The following is a 25,824-nucleotide window of genomic DNA, read 5'->3' as shown; positions in this document are numbered from 1 at the left end:
GTGCGTGCAGATACATTTGCGTGTGGGGCAGCCTGGTCCTGCCAAGGCCATGTCCTGGTACTGGGCCATGGACCGGGGTTGGGGACCCCTGGTCTAAAGCTCCTTCCAGTTTTTTTTCTCTTGCTTTTGCCTTGTACAGGCCTCATCTTTTGCTCTTTCCTATTTGTGGTCCTATTATAGCCCTAGTCCAGTTGCTAGACTGAATGGTATCCTATCTTTCCTGAGTTCCATGCGCACACCTCCACTCGCATCCTCTACAGCAGCAGTCCCCAACTTTTTGGGGACTGTGGACCAGCTGGGGGAGTGAGCTCCATGTGTGGGGGTGTGGGGGCACCCCTGCACAAGCATGGTGGGTGTGTCACACTCACCGGGGGGTTGCACTCATGGGGGCGCATGAGCACAACACGCCCACTGCGGCCCAGTTCCAGAAAGCCCATGGACTGGTATGGGCCATGGACCGGGGATTTATGACCCCTGATCTACAGTACTTTCTCAAGCCTTACCAACTGGCCACCTCCCGAAGAAGGTCCCTAATTCTCTCTCACCCCACCCCACCCAGCCTTTCCACTCTGGACAACAAAACTGACAATTTCTGCCAATCCCCCTGCAGGGACCTCAGAGAATGGCAGTCTCTTGAGCTGGGGAGTCCATTGTCTTCGATTCACTGCCCAACCTGGCACAGATCCAAGCAGACTCTTGATAAATTGGTGGGAACTCCATGCAGTTTGACTTGCTCTTGCATATGCACATCTCCAATAACATCAAAATGTCCTGATCAGAATATTGTAGTGGCCAAAGCTTTTGTAAACAAGCAAGGAGGATCAATCCCCCTCCCTTCACAGTGAGGCAATGGTTCTCTTTTTTTGGGAAGTTCATCTTCTGTCCCTCTCTGCCCAGCACATTCAAGAACCCCCAACACCACGGCAGATTATCTGAGCCAACATACAGTTATCAGAGGAGTCTGATTAGATCCTGGGCCAGTTGGGGATATGTCTAGTAGAGAAGTCTGCTACTCCAAAAATGCTAAACTTAAAAATGCTTAAACTTTATATTCATAAACTCTCTATATAAACTCTCTCTCTATATATATATATATATATATGTGTGTGTGTGTATGTATGTATGTATGTTCCCATGAAGTAAACTACTTTGGAATCTTAAAAGCAAAGCAACAACAAAAAGACCCTCTGCAGTATTGCAGTCAAAACTCTGCTCATGGTCAGCATTCAATCCCAGAAAATTCTAGCAGCCAGTTCAAGGTTTTCTCAGCCTTCCATCCTTCCAAGGTTGGTAAAATGAGTATCTAGCACACTATGGGGATAGGTACCCATACCCAGCATAAACATCCTCCCTCCAACTTGTCCTGTAAAAGTCTTCTGCTAGCCCACAGAAAGTAGAGTTGTTTGTTTGTTTAAAGTTAACATAAGCCCTGCTGGATCAGGCCAAGGGCCCATCTAGTCCAGCTTCCTATATCTCACAGTGGCTCCACCAGATGCCTCTGGGAGCACACGATACAACTAGATGCCTGTCTCCTGATACCCCCTCCCCTGCATCTGGTACCTTCCTTTTAAGGCTGAAGATTATACATCCCCACCATGGCTTGTAACCCACGATGGACTTTTCCTCCAGGAATCTGTCCAATCCCCTTTTAAAGGCATCTAGGCCAGATGCCATCACCAGATCCTGTGGCACGGAGTTCCACAGACTATCAATACGCTGGGTAAAGACATATTTTCTCTTGTCTATTCTCACTCTCCCAACACACAATTTGAGTGGAAGTTAGGTTAGTAATTATAGTGGACTTTCAGGGCTGAGTATCATTCCAAATCTTCCGCTATGCACACAGACAAAAAAGATGAAGAGTAGAAGTGGAGTTACTGTATCTTATTTTGCACAGAAATATACTCAAAACACGAAAGAAGCAGCTGTCACATAAACAGACATACATATCTGCTGCAAAATCAAGTACAGTATGCTGGATTCAAGCAATTGCTTATCTTCTAGCACACACGTGAAACCTTGTTAATTTTCCTGCCCGAAGATGAAACTATACACTGGGTGGAATTAGCAGCAACTCCTGTTGCTGCCCATAATGCAAGTCCTACTGCAGTTTTAAAATGGTGTCTAATCCACACTTTTTAAACCATAGTAGGACTTCTGCAACTCGCTAGCATGGTGAGGTGATGGCAAGGTACCTTGGAAGCCTGCCACCATCAGTCTGCCAGCAACACTTTTCTTGCCCAGCCAGGAGGGGGCAGCTTCAGTGGCTTCGTTTCTGCAGCATGTTGAGTGGGCAAAGACTCTCAGCTGCTGCCCCCATCCCAGCAATGTCAGTAGTCGGCAAGCCTCCCAGCACTAGCCAGCCAGTGACATCCTCCATTTACATGAGGAAACTTTTACAAACCAACATGTGATAACTTGTGAGGCGACAAGCCACCTCACCCAGGATCAGGAGAGTGTACCGTCTGACTCTCAAGTAAAGGAAGAAGCACAAGAGATACAAGTGACAGAAAAGGAATTAAGTAAACTAGAAATAAAAGAAGAGGCTAAAGGGGGCACAAATCAGGCGGGAAAGGAAGAGGATAAGAAGGAGAGAAAAGGAGGGGAGGAATCAGAAGCATGTTGGGGAAGAGAGGAGAAAGGAGAGAAAAAGGAAGAGCTAGCAGAGTTGATCCAGGAAGATCCTTGGACAAGAGTGTAGAGTTCAAGGTGAGTATGCCTAAAGGGAATGGAGGCAACAAATGTATAGAAAGCCACCATACTGGGGGGAGACTGAGGAGCGAAAGCAAAGGAAGGAATATAGGGCGTGGGTGAAGAGAGAAGAACAAAGGAGTGAAAGGCAAAAATGTATAGTGATTCCCAAGAAGTCCCGTGGGCCCAGCCCCTTCAAACCCCAACAGAGAAAGATACATGGCTCAACAAATGGGGGACTGCAGGCAACTACGACATCCCATCTACAAACTTGAAGTGGGCTGCAAGCACACCAGAGTTGATGGGTGCCAGACCCAAATGGACCCAAGAAGTTAACAGTTATTCCCCGTTGTCTTACCACGAAGAGATACCCAGTTTTAATAATGTAAAGACTTATGATTTGTTGTTGAAGTTGGATGATGACAAACAAGACCAAAAAATCAAAGAAGCCATGTTAAACAATGAACCGGTTTTATTAGAAGAATTGGATGTGATGAATTCTTCTTTGGACAAAGCAGAGAAAAGGGAGGTAGATGACAAGCGGCATGATCACACTTGTGTATTTCACATATAGGATAGCTTTGTTTTGCAAACCACCATTATTTAAACTTGGCAGTGTGTACAACTACCAAAAGGGTGAGATGACTCACTAATTCATTTGATTTGCCTCATTTAGGTATAAAGCTCAGACCATAGCTAAAACACCTAACTTTTCTAGGGAAAGTGAGATCCTTAGTCCCCATCTTGAGTTTGTAAAAATATTTCCTAGTGGGGTCGCATTTCCTAGTGGGGTAGCAATTGATTCCTTAAAAATCCCCAAAATATATCTTTTTCTTGAGGGACTATTCCATTATCTCAAATAAATATGTTATGCTAAATATGAACAAAAAAAACCAAAACCACTGCACCCTTAAACAACCTGACACATTTTAGATTTCCCTTTTCTTAAGGTTGAACAACAATAGTCTTAAGCATTTTCTTCCTGTAATGTATCCATAACCTGTCAACATGTTTCCCCAAGCCTAAATATTTGTAAGTTATTGTTCCTATCTTTCTTATTTTCTTCTTAAATGTTCTCAGGCATTATCAGTGCGTGATTTTACCAACTGTGGGATATTCTCTTTCACTTAGCTTTCTCAACAACATCTGAAAATATCATTCTAGCCACTTACAGCACAACCCCAATTTAAATATGTGATGGACACATGGGATTTGAAAGGTCAGAAGTAGAAATTGGGGTATTTGTATACGTAAACGAATATCCCCACGCAGCTGGAGTTAACAAGGGTCCAGCCCCTGGGGGCAGACCGTCCACTCATGCATCCAGCGCCAGCGGTCCCTCTCTTCCTTCCAATTGCTCTGGAGTGCCGCTCAGCTAGCCACTCGGCAGCCTTGCAGGGTGACTTGTCCCCCCCCCTTTCTGCCAGGAGTGGCTAAGAGAGCGGCTCTCAGGAGCAACTGGAAGGTTGAGAAGGGCCGCCCCTGCCAGTGGACATGTGGGTGGACTGTCTAGCCTCAAGGGCCGGATCCTCATTAACTTCAGCTATGTGGGCATATTCATATACAAATACCCCCATCTCCAATCAAAAGCCTTCTGTGTCCTTGTACTGGCCAAAGTCAAAGATCTGTTGGCATAAGGATCTGCAGGCATAACTGTAGTGCTATCTAAAATCAGATACAGAGGTGCCTCGACTTACAGATGTCCCTACTTATGAAAATTTGGACTTACGGAAAGCTCCGGCCACAAAATTTTGCTTTGACTTGAGGACGGAGCTTCCACTTATGAAAGAAAAAAGGCAGGGGAAAAGGGTGGGAAATTTAAATTTACTAACCATTGGTGGTGAAGAGGCTGCTTCTTCGTCCCAATGGTTAGGAAAAGGGAGGCCCAGCCTCCCGGGCTTCCCCATCGCTGTGACCGCGGAGGCAGTGGTGAACCAGTACCGGGAGGCTTGAGCTGACTGGGTTTCTTCAGCTGCTCACTCCCGGCCGTGGCGGAGGCAGCGGTCGCCCAGCGCTGGGAGTCTTGAGCTGGCTGTGTTTCTTCGGCCACTTGCCTCCCGCTCGCTCCTCGCCGCCCTCCGCCATTTGAATTTCCTGCCATCAGCCCACAGAGGCTGGCGCGGAGTAAGTGGGAGGCGAGCCGGGAGGCGAGCAGTCGAAGCACCCCAGCCAGTCTAAAGCCACCCAGCAGTGGAGGTCACAGCAGCAGTGGAAGCCTGGGACGCTTCGGATTGGTAAGGTGCTGCTTTTTCTTTTTTTAAAAACTATTCTGGGTGGGTTTTGGGGGGTAGGTTTGGGCTGTGGGGGTTATGTTTCTGTGTTGTTTTGGTTTTTGGTGTGTTTTTTGCAGTCCCAGTGTGGGATTTGCTATGTTTATTTTCTCTCTTTTTTTGCATTTTTTTCTTCCGCCAGAACAGATTAATTGGTTTTCAATGCATTCCTATGGGAAATGGTGCTTCGACTTAACGAAAATTTCGAGTTGCGGCCACCGTTCCAATATGGATTAATTCCGTAAGGCGAGGCATCACTGTAACAGAACAGCCAATGCAGAGGGGGATGAAAAGGATTTGAGATCCAAATTGCCTTTCGCTGAAGGACTCAACCACAATGTGAGGACAAATTAAAAGTAATTTTCAGTAATTTCTAACATTGCTAGGCTGAGAGAGGTTTGGATCCAGCCCTGCTTCAGCAGGTCTAATGTCATCGGCTAGCCTTCAGTTATTTTGGCTAACCAGAACTGTTCCCTCAGTTCAAAAAAGAGAGACACATCAAATGTACATGTTATCGTAGTTAAATGCATACGTCCTATGTCACCTATGCATTACAAGTAGAAGAAATGGAGGGGGTAAATGCTCAGTCTCAACATGTAACCATCTACTAAACATATTCAGAACAAGCCCTGGAGAGGGGGTGGTACATATGGGCATGGTTCCTATAAGGCTGATATATAATGGAAGACAGCATCCAGTTCCAATGGTGTATAAATGTAGAGACCAACAATATTGCAATAGACATAAAATGTAACACAATACAACATTAGGTTGAGAGTCTTTCAACAAGTTCTATACAACAATTAGTTTTATAAAAGCGAATAATGAAAGTACAAATTTTTTTAAAAAAATTCTTAATAAAATTAAAATGACAATTTGATCATGGATAGCCCACACAAATAAGAATGAATCTGTTAATTTATTTATTTCTTAAGGCATGCTTGTTCCTAGTAACACCATTCATGTCAATATTACTTTAACAATAAACATCTCATCTAAATCAGACATTAGGTTGAAACTGCAGCTTTGTTACCAGTGTTACACCTTGGGCTCATATGCTCCTTGCTTTTATGGCTCCTCTTCCAATCTTTTCCTGGTTTGTGACTATCTACAGCTGGGTCTGATTTGAAGAAACCTGTATTTACCACAAAGCATAATTTGCCTTAAAACTGAAACCATAATACAAAATACGGTTTCAGTTTGAGTGTGGAATCCAACTATGATTTACACCAACCCCAATTTGTTGAGATGTCACTCAACTATAGTGATCAAAAGAACCCATAGAAATTTAAATTCTAGCACACGAGTCCAAGGCATAGCCACCAAAGTAAACCATGAACTAAGTTGAGCTGATAAGTCATATCACGTCCATGTGCTAAAAAAGATCTGCTGCAATACCACATCACGTGTATACAGTGGTGCCTCGCAAGATGAATGTAATTCATTCCATGAGAAGCGCTGTCTTGCAAAAAAATAGTCTTGCGAGGTTCCCTATGGAAACCTCGCAAGACAAATGAAATTTATTCATCTTGTGAGGCATCGGTCTTGGGGAAAAAAAGTCTTGCGAAGCATGGCCATGGAAGAAACCGCCTTGCGAGGCACCACAGCGATCGCAAAAAACAATCGTCTTGCGGGTTTTTCATCCCGCGAGGCATTCGTCTTGAGAGGCACCACTGTATTGTAAAATGCCTATCCCCCAAAATGTCAAAAAAGTAGATTTAAGGTCATCAAGCAGTGATTTGCTGACTTACCAATACATGCATCACCATCTAACAAATTATCATCTTCAGAGGTCTGAAAATCCATGATGACACCTGCTCCATCTAAAAGTTCTTCATCGCTGCTTGCACTAGTTATGCTGTTGTAGCTATTCCGGTAATAACCTCTATGGAACAGCTGCTCAGACTCCATTTAGCTGTTTTTATAAGTTAAAAAAGAATAAATTCAGTTATAATATACAACTTTGAAAATATACAACTTTCATTAGAAAAAAGAATGTAATTATTTTTTAAAAGTATAACAAAGTCTGATAGCTCCCTGGAGGGGCAACTTGCATAAACAGTGTGTTTCAACAGTGACAGCAGAGAATGACACTTATTCTAATTCAAAAACTGGCATTCCAGACTTCTGGTTTACCTTTAATTTTGAACATTTAAATTAGGCTTTTGCAACCATGCACACCCATGTTAGTTGGGCTCATGAGAGCTGAAATCCAAATCTCTTTAAATATGCCACACCTTGCCTCACTCCAGTTTATTTCACTCTGTAATGTTCATCAGTCTAAATTCCAGTCCATCTATTTATTTGGTAATAAATGTGAGTGAACTCAATGAGATTTGGTCCTAAGTAAATAGGTACAAGACTAGACTTCAATCACTTTCAAAGGCCAAAAATGTATCTACCTCTAATCCAAAATGCTAAGCAGAAATATTTTTATTTTCTCCACAAGAAAGTACAATGGACCCTCTACTTAAGGAATTAATCCGTATTGGAATGGTGGCTGCAAGTCGAAAAGTCTGTAAGTCGAATCTCCATTGACCTACAATGCACTGAAAACAGATTAATCCCATAACCAGTGGTTTTTATTCTATTTTTATTCCATTTTGGTTTTTTCTGGTCTGTAAGTCGATTCTCTGGCTGCAAGTCGAATCTAAATTTTGCAGCCAGAGAAGTCTGTAACTAGAAAAGTCTGTAAGTCGAGCTGTCTGTAAGTCGAGGGTCGACTGTACAGAGTCAGTTTTTCTTAAGTCTATACAGTGGTACCCCAACTTACAAACGTAATCTGTATTGGAACGGCATTTGTACGTTGAAAAATTCGTAAGTTGAAGCACCATTTCCCATAGGAATGCACTGTATACCATTTAATCCATACCGGTTGTTTTTCATTCTTATGTCAAGGCGCTGTTCGCAAGTAGAGGCATTACTTCCCATAGGAACTAATGCAAAGCCGGTTAATCCATACTCTACCACTAGGGGGAGAATTTTTTAATTTTTTCTTCTTTTGACCAAAGATGAACTTAGGTCAAAAAAAGGGCAGGAAAGATTTTTTTTCATTTGCAAGTCGAGGCTCCGTTCACAAGTCAAAGCAACATTTTGTGAACAGAGCCGTTCGTAACTCGAAATGTTCGTAAGTGGAGATGTTCGTAAGCTGAGGTACCACTGTATTCTGTACTGACAAGTTATATTATGTTACCAACAGAACTTCCACTATTTCCCAATACTTTATTGACAAGGTAATGCAATATTAAAATTACTGTAAATAATAAAAGCACATAAGCTATACTGCTAATATAGAAGAAATCCCAAAACATATGTGAAACTATGTATCACAGTAATAATCCTACAAATGCCAGCATCAAAGTTTTATTGAAATCAAACATTCATTTCTAAATAACGACTAAGGCTGACATCAATATTTTACCATTTTTTAAAATTAACAGTAATATAGTTAACAGTTTAGGATTACAGGTCACACAGCTTCATGAAAATACTGTAGAAGAATGAAAGAGTGACTAAATTGTTATAGGAACAACTATCTGAAGCACTAAATCTTATCTGGCAAAATATTTATTGCACTTTGGGCCCTAAAATAATTCGCATTCAGTGACATCACCTCAGGGTGCATTCATTTGTTTTCTCTTTGAATCATGAAACTGCAATCAAATATTCAATTCTACAGTATTTGCCGGCCGTATAAGACGACCCCCCCCAACAGGAGGAGGAGGAAGAGGTGGAACGGGCGGGTGGCGGGCGAGCAAGCGCGCCGCTGGCTCAGCGGCGCGGGGCAGCGGGCAGCCTGGTGGCAGTTCAGGCATGGCAGCGAGAGTGTGAGGAAGAGGGGAAGAGGCTGAGCCGGCGGCGGCAGGAGGAGGAGGAGGAGGAAAAGGGAAATGGGTGGGTGGCGGGCGAGCGAGCGGCGGGCTCAGCGGCACGGGGCAGCGGGCAGCCCGGCGGCGGCTCAAGCACGGCAGCGAGAGTGCGAGGAAGAGCGGAAGAGGCTGAGCCGGTGGCGGCAGGAGGAGGAGGAGGAAAAGGGAAACGGGCGGGCGGCGGGCGAGCGAGCGGCGGGCTCAGCGGCACGGGGCAGCGGGCAGCCCGGCGGAGGCTCAGCCATGGCAGCAAGAGGGCGAGGAAGAGCGGAAGAGGCTGAGTAGGCGGCGGCAGGAGGAGGAAGAGGAAAACGGGCAGGTGGCAGGCAACCGAGCGCGTGGCTGGCTCAGCGGCACGGGGCAGCGGGAAGCCCAGCGGCGGGCTCTGGCCACTCAGGCATGGCAGGCTGTGCTTCCCTCCATCCATCCAGACTGCCTGCCTGCCTACCTGCATGCCCGCCTACCTTCCTCCCCGGCCAGCGCGGCCCCGCGTCATTCAGTGTACCCGGCGTACAAGACGACCCCCTCACTTGGAGGCATGTTTTTTGGGCCCAAAAAGTCATCTTGTACGCCGGCAAATACGATACTTATGCATAGTTACAGTTCATGTGAAGAATGTTATATGACCCTTCAAAAACCATGGAAGAACTCTCATGGAAATTTACATCTTCTGCACACTTTACACAATACATTACTAAATGTTCTGAAGGAATCTACAACTATGGAAGGATAATTGGAAGTCTTCACAGAATTCTTTCCAACTGTAACTACATCACAGTAGGAAATAATGCTTAACCCTTTTTCTGCCACTTTGTAGAGATCTGTACCTTATTGACAAGATAATTTTTAAAAAATTTTTTTTGAGTATTAGCATCTTCCTTGGACTAGGAAGATGCAAATGCTCCAGAGAATTAAAATAGGAGATCACCTGTTCAAAAAAACTGATGAGCAAAACCAGGCTTAAGCAATTCCACATCCACATCCTCTCAGCACATCTGCCAAGATGCGCAGTAATTCCTCATTAAATATTCTTAGGAGCAGAAAAAAGTAGATCTGGGTTTACTAGTAAGACCTCTGGGTCTGCAACACACACAGATTTCTTGCTCCCAGCTTTTTCAAATGAACAGCGACAAAATGATTCCAGAAACTAAAATAATTGTGCTCCCCACCATTATTTTAGTTTTTATCTTGTAAAATTTTAAATAATTTTTTTAAAAAGACAAAAAAACCCACAACATGATTCCAGCCTCTCTAAATAATATTCATGAAAAAAATGGAAAGTAACCAAGAACAAATGTGGTGTGAACTCTGTTCAGTTTTGACAACCAAAACAGATTTCTGAGCTCGTATTTTTTTTAATCTTCATTAAATGTATTTTGCGTCAAGGCCTGGACATCTTCTTGAGACTATAGATTAAAAAGAGCAGTAGAGCCCAGAAGTCTGAAGCCTGCCCATCTCAACGGGTGGGACTGTCTTATAGTTTAGGAACAAGCATCCGTGCGACTAATCACAACCCCCTACCGCCCAATGCACATTCAAAATAAAGCCCACGGTGCTCCATTGAGCATACTTGGTTTTTTTTTTTAAATGTGCATAAGGTTGCAATTTTGGTCATTTGATGGACGACCTAAGACAGTCTAAAAACGAGATGTACGGAAAGGAGGTTCAACCTACGAAGGCCCGCCTGGCGGTCCTTCCCTCCTTGAGGTACTTGGGAACATAGTAAGATGTTGTACAATCATCCTTATTTCCTTCCCCGCTTCCTCGGAAAGGAAGAGGAAGGTGAGGAAGAAGCCCTTCCAGAAAGAGAAGTTTGCCAGAGGAGCGTCGCTGTGTCTGTTGCAGGAAAGACACCCAGGAGTCTCGGGGGGGGGGGGGGGGAGGGCACCTGACAGACAAACGACTCGATCGCCAACATCCGCTGCCGTGTGAACGCTCAGCGGGCAGCGATCTCTGGCTTTCCGCGCCTGGCCCGGAGAGACACTGAGGGAAGCCGGGAAAGCAGCATCCTCTCCCAGGCGCTGCCCCGGCCTCGCCTCTCTCCGCACTAGCCGCCAGCCGCGGGGCCCTCCGAGGTACCCCCCCGCGCCGCCTCCCTCCCTCCCTTCCTGCAGCCGAACCAGGCAGAAAGCCTCGGGCGGAGGCGAGAGCTCTGCAGCCGCCCCTCACGGACACGCTCCTGGTGGCATTCCCACCCCTGGACGCATCCCCCACGCCGGGAGCGGGAGCAACGCGGCTCGCTTCCCATCCCGGGCTCGGCCCAAGCACCTTCGCCCAAGTCCACCCCCCTCCTACCTGGCCGTGTGGCGCCGCCTGGTGATTCCCTCTCCTCCCCTCCCCTCCCCGAGAGGGACTCACACATTCTCCACCCGCCGGGCCGGGCGGAGAAACCTGCCGAGACAGCGGAGAGGGAGGAGCCGAAAACGAAGGGGGGGGCGGGACTTCGTAGAGGCAGCACGAGTGTCTCCGAGGTCAGATTCGGACAGCCAATCAATCTCCACCTCCAGAGATCCCATGACGGAACCCCGCCCTCCCACGACTCGGTAAGTGTTGCAGAACAAACGCGCAGGCGCAGCGGCAGACGATGAGGCGGCGCGGCGCTTGGTCCTAGCGCCTGAATGGGTTTTCCCCCCCTCCCCGCAGGGCGGCGCTCGCTTTACCTGTGTGTTTAGTCGTTTAGTCGTGTCCGACTCTTCGTGACCCCATGGACCAGAGCACGCCAGGCCCTCCTGTCTTCTACTGCCTCCCGGAGTTGTGTCAGGTTCATGTTGGTTGCTTCGCAGACACTGTCCAGCCATCTCATCCTCGGTCGTCCCCTTCTCCTCTTGCCATCACACTTTCCCAACATCAGGGTCTTTTCCAGGGAGTCTTTTCTTCTCATTAGATGGCCAAAGTACTGGAGCCTCAGCTTCAGGATCTGTCCTTCCAGTGAGCACTCAGGGTTGATTTCCTTTAGAACTGATAGGTTTGTTCTCCTTGCAGTCCAGGGGATTCTCAAGAGCCTCCTCCAGCACCACAATTCAAAGGCATCAATTCTTCGGCGGTCTGCTTTCTTTATGGTCCAGCTCTCACTTCCATACATCACTTCCATACATCACGACAGGAAAAACCATAGCTTTGACTATTCGGACTTTTGTTGGCAAGGTGATGTCTCTGCTTTTCAAGATGCTGTCCAGATTTGTCATTGCTTTCCTCCCAAGAAGAAGGCGCCTTTTAATTTCAGGGCTGCTGTCTCCATCTGCAGTGATCATGGAGCCCAGGAAGATAAAATTTGACACTGCCTCTATATCTTCCCCTTCTATTTCCCAGGAGGTGATGGGACCAGTGGCCATGATCTTAGTTTTTTTGATGTTGAGTTTCAGACCGTTTTTTGCACTCTCCTCTTTCACTCTCATTACAAGGTTCTTTAATTCCTCCTCACTTTCTGCCATCAGAGTGGTATCATCTGCATATCGGAGGTTGTTGATATTTCTTCCGGCAATCTTAATTCCGGCTTGGGTTTCTTCTAGTCCAGCCTTCCGCATGATGTATTCTGCATATAAGTTAAATAAGCTGGGGGACAATATACAGCCTTGTCGTACTCCTTTCCCAATTTTGAACCAATCAGTTGTTCCATGTCCAGTTCTAACTGTTGCTTCCTGTCCCACATATAGGTTTCTCAGGAGATGGATAAGGTGGTCAGGCACTCCCATTTCTTTAAGAACTTGCCATAGTTTGCTGTGGTCCACACAGTCAAAGGCTTTCGCATAGTCAATGAAGCAGAAGTAGATATTTTTCTGGAACTCTCTGGCTTTTTCCATAATCCAGCGTAAGTTAGCAATTTGGTCTCGAGTTCCTCTGCCTCTTCGGAATCCAGCCTGTACTTCTGGGAGTTCTCGGTCCACATACTGCTGAAGCCTACCTTGTAGGATTTTGAGCATAACCTTGCTAGCGTGCGAAATGAGTGCAATTGTACGGTAGTTGGAGCATTCTTTGGCACTGCCTTTCTTTGGGATTGGGATGTAGACTGATCTTTTCCAATCCTCTGGCCACTGTTGAGTTTTCCAAACTTGCTGGCATATTGAATGTAGCACCTTAACAGCATCATCTTTCAAGATTTTAAATAGTTCAACTGGAATGCCATCACCTCCACTGGCCTTGTTGTTAGCCAGGCTTTCTAAGGCCCACTTGACTTCGCTCTCCAGGATGTCTGGCTCAAGGTCAGCAACTACATTGTCTGGGTTGTCCGGGATATCCAAATCTTTCTGATATAATTCCTCTGTGTATTCTTGCCACCTCTTCTTGACGTCTTCTGCTTCTGTTAGGTCCCTCCCATTTTTGTCTTTTATCATGTTCATCTTTGCGCAAAATGTTCCTCTAATATGTCCAATTTTCCTGAACAGATCTCTGGTCTTTCCTTTTCTGTTATCTTCCTCTATTTCTTTGCATTGTTCATTTAAGAAGGCCCTCTTGTCTCTCCTTGCTATTCTTTGGAAGTCTGAATTCAAGTTTCTGTAACTTTCCCTATCTCCCTTGCATTTTGCTTCCCTTCTCCTCTCTGCTATTTCTAAGGCCTCGTTGGACAGCCATTTTGCTTTCTTGCATTTCCTTTTCTTTGGGATGGTTTTCGTTGCTGCCTCCTGGACAATGTTACAAGCCTCTATCCAAAGTTCTTCAGGCACTCTGTCCACCAAATCTAGTTCCTTAAATCTGTTCTTTACTTCCACTGTGTATTCATAAGGGATTTGGTTTAGATTATACCTGAGTGGCCCATTGGTTTTTCCTAATCTCTTCAGTCTAAGCTTGAATTTTGCTATGAGAAGCTGATGATCAGAACCGCAGTCAGCTCCAGGTCTTGTTTTTGCTGACTGTATAGAGCTTCTCCATCTTTGGCTGCAGAGAATATAATCAATCTGATTTCGATATTGCCCATCTGGTGATTTCCATGTATAGAGTCGCCTCTTGTGTTGTTGGAAAAGAGTGTTTGTGATGACCAGCTTATTCTCTTGACAAAACTCTATTAGCCTTTGTCCTGCTTCATTCTGAACTCCAAGGCCAAACTTCCCTGTTGTTCCTTTTATCTCTTGGCTCCCTACTTTAGCATTCCAGTCCCCTAGAATGAGAAGAACATCTTTCTTTGGTGTCAGTTCTAGAAGGTGTTGTAAATCTTCATAGAATTGTTCAATTTCAGTCTCCTCAGCAATGCTGGTTGGTGCATAAACTTGGATTATTGTGATGTTGAATGGTCTGCCTTGGATTCGTATTGACATCATTCTATCATTTTTGAGATTGTATCCCATTACAGCTTTTCCCACTCTTTTGTTGACTATGAGGGCTACTCCATTCCTTCTACGGGATTCTTGTCCACAATAGTAGATATGATAATCATCTGAGCTGAATTCGCCCATTCCTGTCCATTTTAGTTCACTGATGCCCAGGATGTCGATGTTTATTCTTGCCATCTCCTGTTTGACCACCTCCAGCTTCCCAAGGTTCATAGATCTTACATTCCAGGTTCCTATGCAGTATTTTTCTTTGCAGCATTGGATTTTCCTTTCACTTCCAGGCACGTCCAAAGCTGAGCGTCCTTTCGGCTTTGGCCCAACCACTTCATTAGCTCTGGAGCTACTTGTACTTGTCCTCCGCTCTTCCTCAGTAGCATGTTGGACGCCTTCCGACCTGAGGGGCCCATCTTCCAGCGTCATATCTTTTAGCCTTTTGTTTCTGATCATGGGGCGTTCTTGGCAAAGATACTGGAGTGGCTTGCCATTTCCTACTCCAGGTGGATTGCGTTTAGTCGGAACTCTCCACTATGTCCTGTCCGTCTTGGGTGTCCCTGCACGGCATAGCCCATAGTTTCTCTGAGTTACTCAAGCCCCTTCGCCACGACAAGGCAGCAATCCATGAAGAAGTCGCTTTACCTAGTTCTGCCAATTCGCTCTGCGCAAAATCGCCGTGTTAAACGGAGCAAGGTGGATGCGTCAAGCGTGTATTGCTCTCAAGGCTAGTTTGAATAGGGTTTTTAGACGCATATAGTACTTGGCTAAACTTTGAGTAGCTCCCTCGTCTTTGGAAGAGAAACAAGGGAGTAAGGTTAGCAGTTCTAGCCGGTTCTACTCCTCTTGGGCTTGCTTGTGTGCGGTAAAAATTCCCGAGTTCACGTCTCTAGAGGCTTTGGACCCAATAACCATACGTAGATGACTTTAAACTTAATGAGGCCTTTCGTTTTACGGAGATGAAACTTAGATGCAGTTGTTTTGTGGGCACCTACATCACGCGTACTGTATAACGCAGGTAGAAAAATGCAACCACTTTTTACAGCTCCTAGAGTCTCTCATATTCAAAGAGCGTACACTTTCTCAGGAGTCCACACACATAAAATATTGGCGCAAAATTGAAGCCTCAAAGATTTTTCTCCGTTGATAAATGCAAAGAATGGTATTACAAAATCTAATGCAATATACTATTATGTCAATCTGACAAAAATGCGGTGCCGCTTTGGAAATGCTAGGAGTTGCAGTCCAAAATCTTTAGTGGAAATGTGCAAGTGTGACTGCTATGGACTATTTGGTTCGGCCCAATGGGTGGAGAAATGTGCCCCTTTCCGTGTCCCTCCTGCACAACCACAATGAAATCTAAACTAAGATGATAGGGCCTTATCCCAAGCAGTGGTTCCCAACCTTGGGTCCCCACATATTCTTGGACTAATAACACTTCCAGAAGGCTTCACTACTAGCTGTGCTTGGGGTAGGATTTTTAGGAATTGTGGTCCAAGAACATTTGCGGAACTAAGGCTGGGAACCACTGCTCCAAGGGAACTGCAGCTCTTGCCTCTCCATCTCTCCCACTCTATGATCCGGCAGGTGAGAGGAAAAGGAAGAAGGTAATTCAAAGAACGTTCGGAGAGCGACGGTGGTTTTCCTGACTCGTATATCACGAGCATTAGAAAGAGCAAAGCCACTCTCGCGATCAACACGCATTGCATCCTCTTTTGTTCTCTCCCGGAATGCACGTTCCCCTCCCGCACGCTTCTCACTTAAGTCACGTGGCCTTTCGCTCCCGCGTTGCCAGGGAGAAGCTATAAGCAAAACCCTACGGCGCTCCTTATCTGGCGCATCCGAACCTTGAGGTCCCAATTTCACCCAATAGCAAGTGACGTTGCCAGGGCACCGTCCAATAGCAACGCCGAAGGGGTGGGTCAGAACCCTGGGCTCGGTTGGAACTGCTGGAGAAGGGAGAGGGAGAGGTTTTTTTGGGGGGGTCGAGCGGGGTGGCCCAGTCTTTGCATTGCCGGGAAGGGGCGGGCGCGAAGCACCTCTGGGGAGCCTCTGCTCCGCTGGCGGCCCGCCGCCCTCGGTTCGCGTTGCCTCCCGCGGTTGGTGTTGCTCTCGCGGCTCTTGCCTCGTAAGTTACCTCGCTTTTTGTGCCTGGGTCCCGCCACAACTGCTGCAGGGATGGGTGTGTCAAGGCCGGGCCGCAGTGGTCGTGTGGGGGTGAGGATGGGGGGGGGTGAACCTTCATCCTTCTGGGCTAAAGTTTGCCTGATAGAGAGGGTCTGAAAATAAAATAAAACCTGAGCTCATCCTGCCTCTTGGGGCGCCCCGAAGCATTCTTAGCAGCAGCTGGTTAAATTCGCGGTAGGAGACAGCGGAGTAATTGCCACGGGGTAGAAGCTGTTTAATAAAGAAGAATTAAAAATGCAACCTCACTTCTGCTTTATCAGCTTGTCTGGTGCTGGGAAGAAGTTTGCTTTGTCTTCCCTGGAGCAACTCTCCTTAAAAGAGGGTGAAGCAAAGGACTGGGGTGCACCAATTGTGGCAGGTGTGTGGTCACCATAGTGTATGGTATAACTCAAGGTGGTTTGCATTGAAGCAGGCTTTTGCTCTGAGATGACTGTGAGAAGTTACTCACTTTTCATACTAAAGCTTTACTTATCAATTTATTAACTTTACTTAGTCACAGCATTTGGCCCTATCTGGACAGGAAATCCTTGACTACACTGGTTGCATGCATTGGTAATCTCAAGGATTGATTACTGCAATGCTCTCAACATAGGTCTGCTTTTTAAGACAACATGGAAACTACAGCAGGTTCAAAATGCTGTTGGCCAGTTTGGTTTCAGGGGCATTGAAATAATGACCACATCTCCCCAATCCTGACACACCTGCATTGGTTCCCCATCTGCTTTTGTGCCAAATGAAAAGTGTTAATAATGAGTCATAAGTCCCTTAATGATTTGGAATATTGATACCTGGCAGAGCGTTTCTCCTTTAGATATTCTACTTACACCACCTGTTCCTCCCCAAAGGGAAGCCAGGAAAACTGTGACTAGGTACCAGACCTTCTTGATGGTGGCCATGACACTTTGGAACACTTTGCCTATGGATAACTGCTGGGCTTCCTTCCCTTTAATTTTCCCTTTGGAAAATTTGTTAAAAACCTTTTAAAAGAGGTCTTTAAGAATTTTCTCCCCCTATGCTAGATTTGTTGACAACCATATCATCCCAGTTCTGGCATGCTTGTTTAAACTTTGTCTTTGTTAGCTGTTGCCATGAGGTGGGGGGAGTGCTTTTCCGTTGCTTGTATTATCTGTTTGCTTTTGATTGGAGTTGGGTGGACTGGCAGTTCTTTTACTCGCTGTGAAATGCCCAGAGTAGTGGCTTGCTACTAGATGGCTGGTACATAAAAGTGATAAATAAATAAATATTAGCCAGAGAAATCTTCAGGTTCAGGGGTTGTTGAATGAGATGGATTATCTCAATCCATTTCAATTTGTCATCCAGCCTATTTGTGGAACAAAGATAACTTTGGTCACCTTGGTGGTCAGGGAGAGGGTATGATTTTTTTGGACCTGTCTCTGTCTTTCAAGCTCGTGACCATAATATCCTTCTGAGATGGGTCTTGGAGGCATTATTTTATAACTGTCCTAGACTTTTCAAGAGAGAAAAGTCTCTCAAAACTTTGCTAGTATCTGTGGACCCAGGTCTTGCTAATGGCTAGGAGTTCATTTGCACAATTAAAACCAGGGGTCTCCAAAGTACAGCCCGCAGGCCACAACCAACCACCTTGCCTTTTTATCCAGTGTGTGCGCGGGGGCAGGTGTGTGCGTGTGATCCATTTCCTCAAATATGTGGAAAATAGATTATGTGGCTCACACAGTGAAAAGTTTGAAGACCTCTGGCTAAAACTAATGTATCACCATTTCAATCCTTGAAATGCTTGACCTCGCCAGTGACTGATGCTTTAGTTACATCCCAGCTGGATTAAAGTGTTGCATTTGTCATGGGATGGCCTTCAGAAATTGTTCAGAGACTTCAGCTGGTCCTAGATGCTGTAACTGGACTGCTGACAGGAGCTGGTTACAGAAAGAAACAAAACCACTTGTTACAACAGCTTCATTGGCTACTGTTCTATTTCCTGACCCAATGGAAAGTACTGATTCTAACCCATAAAGCCCTAAATGATTTGGGTCCAAGCTTTCTAAAGGACTGCATTTCAACATATGAGGTGTCATACATTTTAATATTTTCAGGGAGACCTTTCTTTTGGTCCCACCCCCTTCATGTCTGGTGAAAACATGAGAGAGCTTTTTTAAAATTATTGTGTTTTTTTTATTTTTGCTGCCCCAGGTTGTAACACTCCTTGGTTTAGATATGTGCATTGAGCAGGAGGATGGATTTGATGGCCTTATAGGACCCTTCCCACATTATTCTATGATTCTGATTGAAGGCTGAACTGCCCCACTTTGCTGTTGTGCAAGCAAAGATCTCTGTCTTCAAGCTGTCAATGAAAGGGTCTTTAATGAGGAATGTTGTACTTTTTAAAATGTATTTTCAAATTGTTTTAAATGGTTTTTACTCGTCTTATTTTAAGATGCAGATAACTGAAATCCTGTTCCAGTAACATATGCCATGTAAGGTTAATGACATCAGCAGCAGTAGTGATTCTTGGTAATTAAAAACTTCCCTCTCCTGCCCCCCACACACCACAGTTTTCCAATGATGAAAGGAATTACAGGGTAATGTTGTTGTTTGTTTTGTTTTTTCTTTCTCTGTTGCTTTATTATCTGGGTATGACGGGGTGGTCTGGGGGGACTGTATTCCCTTTCTTTTTAAAGTTTTAATTTTTAAGTTGTTTAATTTGATTATTGTTTAATATAAATGTGTATTTTTATGTTATGGTTTGGATTAACATTTTTAACCTTGTTACCACTGTATTTTTTACTTTTATGAATGTGGTATTTTTTGGTCTTTTTCTTTTGTTTGACATGGAGTGGAAGGCTTCCCCCCCCCCCCCGTGGGGGTCCTTTGAACATCCAAGTGATTACGGGTAGAGGGAGGTATAGCGATCGCATGGTTCCTACTCATTTCAGAAGAACGATGAACTATGACCAACCGTCAGTCTCAAGATAGTCAGATCAGCCATCCCTCCACTCTGGTGCTGTTGAGTGCCAGGTCTGTATCTAGCAAATCCCAGATTATCCAAGACCTTATTCTGGAGGAGGATGCAAACCTGGCATGCATAACCGAAACTTAGATGGGCGGGAAAGGGAGTGTTCCCCTCACTCTTGCCTGTCCTCCCAGTTATGCAGTCTAGCACCAGGGTAGACTGGAGGGGTGGGGGGAGGGGGAGAAGCCATTGTTTATAGAAACACTCTGGAGGTTGTTAGGCACTCTACGGTGGTGAAGCCAGATCTGGAGGCCCTGCACGTGTCTATTGGGGCCAGGGATGATACTGGGATCTTGCTGGGTTACCGCACTCTCCGCGACCCAGCTATTTCCTTATTGGAGCTGGCGGACTTTGTCTCCGCAGCACTGTTGGACTCGCCAAGGTTTTTGGTCTTGTGTGATTTCAACATCCATGCAGAGGCAGAGGTTTCCTGTCTGGCTCTTGAGTTCTTGGAAACCATGGCTTCCTTGGACGTGTCCCAACATGTTAACAACCCCACCCACGTGGGTAGTCACATGCTAGACCTGGTGTTCTCCACTGCGTGGAGTGAATGTGGTCTGGTAGTAACTGACCTTGTGTCAGTTCCCTTGTCATGGTCAGATCACCACCCAATTAAAATATAACCTCTCAGTGGCTCTCCCTCTCCGCAGGGAGTAAAGACCTATTTTAATGGTCTGCCCTTGATGGTTACTGGATCCTATAGGATTCCAAGATTCCATGAGAGGGATTCTGGCTGATCTGACTGGCGCTCCTGGCAAGACTCTGGTTGATGGCTGGCTTGCTGCCGCCACCAGGGCTGTTGACACAATCGCTCCTAAACATCCTCTCCATTGCAGAGCTCGGCCAGCTCCCTGGTTTAACCAGGGACTGTTAGCTATGAAGCCAAACAGGAGAAGGCTGGAGTGCATTTGGAGATGGAACCCAACAAATTATAATCGGAAAGCTGTTAGGATTGTGACTAACCACTACCTTACTAAGGTGAGGGCTACCAGTCAAGCTCACTTTGCTGTCCGGATAAGCGAAGCTTCAAATCAGCAGGCGGAACTTTTCCATATAGTTCACGATCTATCCAGAATTGGTCTAAGTGATGGGCCTCCTACTAGTATTTCACCTGACCAATTTGCAGCATTTTAAAACTAAAGTGGAGGCCATCCCCCGGGAGCTCTCTCCTGTTTTGAACACAGTAGATCGAGCAAAGACGTCCAGCACTCCGCCTTGCCCGATGAGATCTCTCAGCCTGTGATGCCAGATATGGTGGACAAAGTGCTTGACCACTGTTGTGCCATCATCTCCTCACTTGACCCTTGCCAGGCTGGCTAATCAAAGCAGCCAGGCCTATAACAACCAAATGGGCCGCAGCAATAATTAATGGGTCTCCAGGAAACACTCATTAGGCCCATAAGGAAGAAACCAAGTTTGGCAGCGGACAACATTGGCAATTATAGACCCATTGCCAATGTTTCTTTCCTTAGCAAAGTGGTAGAGAGGGTGCTGGCTGACCAGCTCTAGGCTCTTTTGGATGAAACCAATGTCCTGGATCCATTGCAGTCAGGCTTCAGGCCACACCACAATACAGAAACGGCATTGGTCAACCTGTTTGATGGCCTGCTGAGAGAGGCTGACGAGCAAAATGTCTTTGTTGGTCCTCCTCGATATCTCAGCCGTCTTTGATACCGTCGACCATGGTATCCTCTTGGGGAGGCTCTCTGAGCTGGGAATCAGTGGTCTGGCGCTTGCCTGGCTCCAATCCTTCTTGGAGGACTGTCCTCAGAGAGTACAGCTTGGGGAGAGTGTTTTGGCCCCATGGAGCCTCAATTGTGGGGTTCCGTAGGGCTCAATTATCTCCCGAATGCTATTTAATATCTACATGAGGCCACTGGGTGGGGTCATCAGGCGGTGTGGGGCTTCATGTCATCAGTACACTGATGACACCCAGCTCTACATCTCCTTTTCCCCAACCACACTGGATGCTGTTCCGTCCCTTCAGCACTTCCTGGAGGCTGTACTGCAATGGGTGCAGAAGAATGGACTGAGGCTGAACCCGGACAAGGTGGAAGTCCTGAGGGTGGGTGGCCCCTCCATTGGTGGTTTGGGAAACTCCTTGTCTTTTGGCGGAGTGACTTTCACTGCAAAGAGTGAAGTTCGCAGCTTGGAGGGTCTGTCTGGATCTGGCACTCACCATGGAAACCCAGGTGGTGTCAGTGGTCCACTCTGCCTATTTCCATCTGTGGCGGATTGTCCAGATGCATCCCTATCTTGATGTTGGGGCACTCACCACTCTGGTCCATGCGCTTGTAATCTCGAGATTAGACCACTGTAATGCACTCTACGTGGGGCTACCTTTGAGATTGATGCAGAAGCTTCAAATGGTGCAGAACGTGGTTGTCAGACTTCTCACTTGGGTGAGAAAATATCAGCATATTTCCAACACTCTGGCTGCCTTGCATTGGCTGCCCGTTCGTTTCCGCATTGATTTCAAAGTGAATGATGACATATAAAGCCCTAAACGGTTTAGGACCTCGATATCTAGCGGAATGCCTCCTCCCACCTAGATCTACCCAAACCACTCATTCTAGCCAGGAAAGGAAGCTGAGGGGCCTGCTGAGGAAGGCCCGGAGAGAAAAAACAAGAAACCAGGCTTTCTTGGCAGTAGCTCCTCGCCTTTGGAACAGTCTGCCCCCAGAGATCTGTCTGGCTCCCTTGCTGGGTGTTTTTCAGAGCAGACTGCTATATTCAAATACAGTGAATACAGACCTGACTCTTTAGGCAGGCTTTCCCTCCTGTCATCGCTTGAATTTTTTTTCTTATCATCATCTTGAACTACATTACTATTGTTGTTGTTTTTTTTTTAATTCTATTTTTTTATTGTTAGCTGCCTAGTGTAGACTTTGGTTTAGATGGGGTATAAATTTAATAAATAAATAAATAAAATAAGGGCAGCCATGGGAGCTTCATGAGAGGAGTCAGTTTCTCAAAAAAATTCTGCTCATGATGATATCATTATCCAGTATAAGTTACAGCAACAGGATTTCAACCAATATGTTTAATTGTTTTCTAATACAGTATTGTACTTTATTCTAAATTTAGCTACATTTGTCTTATATTCAGTAAAGCACCTTGAAATCCTTTATTGGAAGAAAGATGGGACATATTAAAAAATCAGTTAATAAATGAGTAAACTTGCATTTAGCAGGCCGAGGCAAAGAGCCAGTCACGAAAGCAGCAAAATCAGGGAGCCGGACAGGGTACAGACTGGATTTGTCTTCAGTGTGGAAAGGATTGTCACTCTCGAATTGGTCTTCTCAGCCACACTAGACGCTGTTCCAAGTCCTCTATACAGAGCACGACACCATAGTCTTTCGAGACTGAAGGATGAATCCTGAACTCCACAACAGTTTCATTTCCTAAGCCATGCTAATACTGAATTGCAGTGTCCCCAAATACCGTGTTTCCCCGAAAATAAGACAGGGCCTTATATTAATTTTTGCTCCAAAAAAAGCATTAGGGCTTATTTTTAGGAGATGCTTTTTTTCCGTCATGTACAACAATCTACATTTATTCAAATACAGTCATGCCATCTTCTTCTGGTTGCTGCACAATGGAGGGCGGGGTTTCACTTAACTAGGGCTTATTTTGGGATAGGGCTTACAGTACGAGCATCCTGAAAAATAATACTAGGGCTTATTTTCTGGTTAGGACTTATTTTCGGGGAAACAGGGTAGTTCACTTAGATCACTTATTACACTTTGACCATAATAAGTGAGGGGTATCAATTTTAAGGCAATCCAAAGTTTTGATTTTTTTAATTTTTGCTAAAATGCAGATCTCTGTCTGGAAGTACATTTCATTAACAAGGTTTTAATCCTCTCTTGTGAATACTGTATGTTTAACTGGGATGTCTGGTAAACATGCATCAGGCTCACAACAGAGGTTCAATTTACATGTCTGTCTGGACAATAATAAATGTAGTATTTTCTTTTCTGATTAGCAATGGAGTAATTTGTCCCTTTGGTGTGTAATATGTGAAACTGTCTTTAGGTAGTAAAATGCATAAGCATTTCAGTGTTTAACCAAAACAAATCTTACAATGATGTCTGTTGAACGTAGTGCAGACTGCCTACAGCTTAGTCGAAGCATGGGAGGCTTTGTCATGAAAAGAACTGTTGAAATGTTGTAAGTGTTAAAAAAAAAAACAGAAACTAATTTGCAGTACAGGACTTGATTTGACAAGTACTAAAATAAGTTCATTGGTTTTTAACACATATATTTTTCCCCTAGCCCATGCATAAGGATGCCTTAAAAAGTTATCATGGATAAATACACTAAGTTGCAAAAGATTGGTGAAGGATCTTTTGGAAAGGCAATTCTAGTTAAATCAAAGGAAGATGGCAAGCAATATGTTATTAAGGAGATCAATATATCGAAGGTGAGCTTCTCTAATTCAGTTTTTAAAAATTACAAGAATTCTATATGTATTTCTTCAAAAAAATATTTATCTTTGTTTCCCCCTAGATGTCAAATAAAGAGAGAGAAGAATCAAGAAGGGAAGTAGCTGTATTGGCAAACATGAAGCATCCAAATATTGTTTTGTACAGAGAATCCTTTGAAGGTTAGGCTGAAAAATCCTATGGCAGTTTGAAGAAATATATAGAGGCATAAAACCATTTATTAGATTAAAGGGGTTGAACTGATTAAGGTTGTTTTATTCTCTCGATTATAGCCTTTCCTTGAATTAAATCCAATGACCAAGATCCTGTTGCTTAGCATAGTAAATTGCACTAGAGTAGGCTGATTCAATGAAGATTTTGGTGAGTTAACTCCTCACCAAATTGTATTGATTCAAATAGGCCTACTCTAACTATGACTTACTGTGTTAAGGTAAGTCAAAGTTTGAGTAGGCCCATTGGAATCAATGGAATTTATGGAGGAGCTGACTGACCAAATCCCCTTGATTTTATGGCCTACTCTAGTGGAATTTACTACAATAAGCAACACAAATTGGGCCACTATTTATTTATTTATTACATTTATATTCTGCCCATCTAGTGGCAAACTACTATTCTGGGTGACTAACAACAAATAAACCCATAAACCACTCACATACCATCCATCAACAGAAAACACACAAATTATAAAAATGACGAGAAAAAAATGGAATCCTCCAAAGGCGATGGTGAATTAAACTCAAAAACAATCCACCATGACAGCAAGAAAATCGTATTGGGAGAATATTGAGTAACATTAGCCAAAGAAAATGGTAAAGTGTTAAAGTCCTCTTGTTTTTTCCAGGGATGCAAGGAGTCATGCACTTGTTTTTGTGATATTGTGCTATTAGATGTGTAACTGGAAATTGTGCTGTATTTCCTCATTATGCCTAGTCTGAAATTTGTGATGTGTAAGTACAGTGTAATTTGGCACTAGCATAACAACTCTATTAGATGTTTTCTAGATAGTATTTTGTGTCCACCACTATGAGTCTATACATGTTTCCTGAGAAGTAAGTCATGTTGGGCAAAGTCCTGCTTGCATCCAGATAATGTCATTATCTTGGGTCAATAAAGTTTAATTTAAAGTAATTAGGAGTTTTCTATCCCTTCCTTTTCAGGTTCCAAGGCTCACTAGGGCTCTCTTTTGTTCTGAGGAAGCCTTTTGGAGCCTTGGGATAGGAGAGCCTGTAATAGTCAAAAACTGGTGCCAGATTGCTGGCACAGGTGTTGTTACTGCCAGTTGTGATACAGTGGCAATTTTTGATTATTAAAGACTGACACCCCCACCCCACCCCATTCCTGATGCTTCCCCAAGATAAAAGGGAGCCTAAGAATCTGCAAGAGACAGGTTAGGAGGTTTTTAATTACTTTAACTTAACTATTCCCTTTGCTGGATGATAATATTGTCTGGTTTGTACCATGGAACTAGACAAATTGGATTTTGGCCATTAATCAGTAACATTTCAGTATAAATAAGATTTAGGAGCAGGCTGCAGATACACTATTTTTGGTGTCTCCTGTCAGTTTCTGAACTAAACAAATTAAGGAATTCACTGCTATGTTGCAGCGTAAGTAAACACTTGTCATATTCACAGACTTGGATTTTTCTTTGTTTGTTTACAGAAGGTGGCTGCTTGTTCATAGTGATGGATTATTGTGAAGGAGGAGACCTATTTAAAAAAATTAATGCCCAAAAAGGTGTCTTGTTTTCAGAAGATCAGGTAATGGGCTTGAGGGCTGTAGCGCTTGGCAGTCTGGTTTTCATTAATAACCATGATGATTCTCTGGGACTGGGATCTACAAAACCTAGCTGGCTTTGATAACAAAGGTTTTTCGGTCTTAAGCACCATGCCTTTCTTCCAAGAAATAGGGTCATGTTCTTAGCCTGGTGCTGCACTTATCAAACAGACCATAATTTCAGGCACAGGCAATCCATCCAAGTTGTCTTTTTCGTAAGTTTAAAATAGGATTTTTCAAAAGTGTATAGAGTTCTCAACTTTAACATTACATTGTGAACTGTAAACTTCACACTGCAAAAATAAGATGAGTGTACTAAATACTCCACTAGATGGCACTACA

The 25,824-nt window shown here is 44.6% G+C and overlaps 2 protein-coding genes across 11 annotated transcripts in view; one reads left to right on the top strand and one right to left on the bottom strand.

The window, feature by feature from the left end:
* CLCN3 (chloride voltage-gated channel 3) overlaps nucleotides 1-11,314 on the bottom strand; it is a 64,572-nt gene extending 53,258 nt beyond the window's left edge. For 2 of the 4 annotated variants that reach the window (XM_020805488.3, XM_078393867.1), the window contains exons 1-2: nucleotides 11,189-11,314; nucleotides 6,713-6,876 (exon numbers count right to left, since the gene is read on the bottom strand). In XM_020805488.3, coding sequence (XP_020661147.1) covers nucleotides 6,713-6,872 — 160 coding nt within the window. In that variant the 5' untranslated portion in view covers nucleotides 6,873-6,876; nucleotides 11,189-11,314. Of the gene's footprint in view, nucleotides 1-6,712; nucleotides 6,877-11,125 lie in introns of all 4 variants that reach the window. The other 2 variants (XM_020805487.3, XM_020805490.3) reach the window with 1 other exon arrangement.
* Nucleotides 11,237-25,824, top strand: part of NEK1 (NIMA related kinase 1) — a 61,031-nt gene continuing 46,443 nt past the window's right edge. For 2 of the 7 annotated variants that reach the window (XM_073001461.2, XM_020805483.3), the window contains exons 1-4: nucleotides 16,074-16,213; nucleotides 23,537-23,684; nucleotides 23,771-23,867; nucleotides 25,369-25,466. In XM_073001461.2, coding sequence (XP_072857562.2) covers nucleotides 23,568-23,684; nucleotides 23,771-23,867; nucleotides 25,369-25,466 — 312 coding nt within the window. In that variant the 5' untranslated portion in view covers nucleotides 16,074-16,213; nucleotides 23,537-23,567. Of the gene's footprint in view, nucleotides 11,374-15,886; nucleotides 16,003-16,073; nucleotides 16,214-18,682; nucleotides 18,828-23,536; nucleotides 23,685-23,770; nucleotides 23,868-25,368; nucleotides 25,467-25,824 lie in introns of those variants that run through there. The other 5 variants (XM_073001459.2, XM_078393865.1, XM_020805484.3 and 2 more) reach the window with 5 other exon arrangements.

This window comes from Pogona vitticeps, chromosome 5 (genome assembly GCF_051106095.1).
Source record: "Pogona vitticeps strain Pit_001003342236 chromosome 5, PviZW2.1, whole genome shotgun sequence".
Classification (NCBI taxonomy): domain Eukaryota; kingdom Metazoa; phylum Chordata; class Lepidosauria; order Squamata; family Agamidae; genus Pogona; species Pogona vitticeps.
The sequence above is the reverse complement of the archived record's forward strand: the minus strand, read 5'-3'. Positions and strand labels throughout refer to the sequence as shown.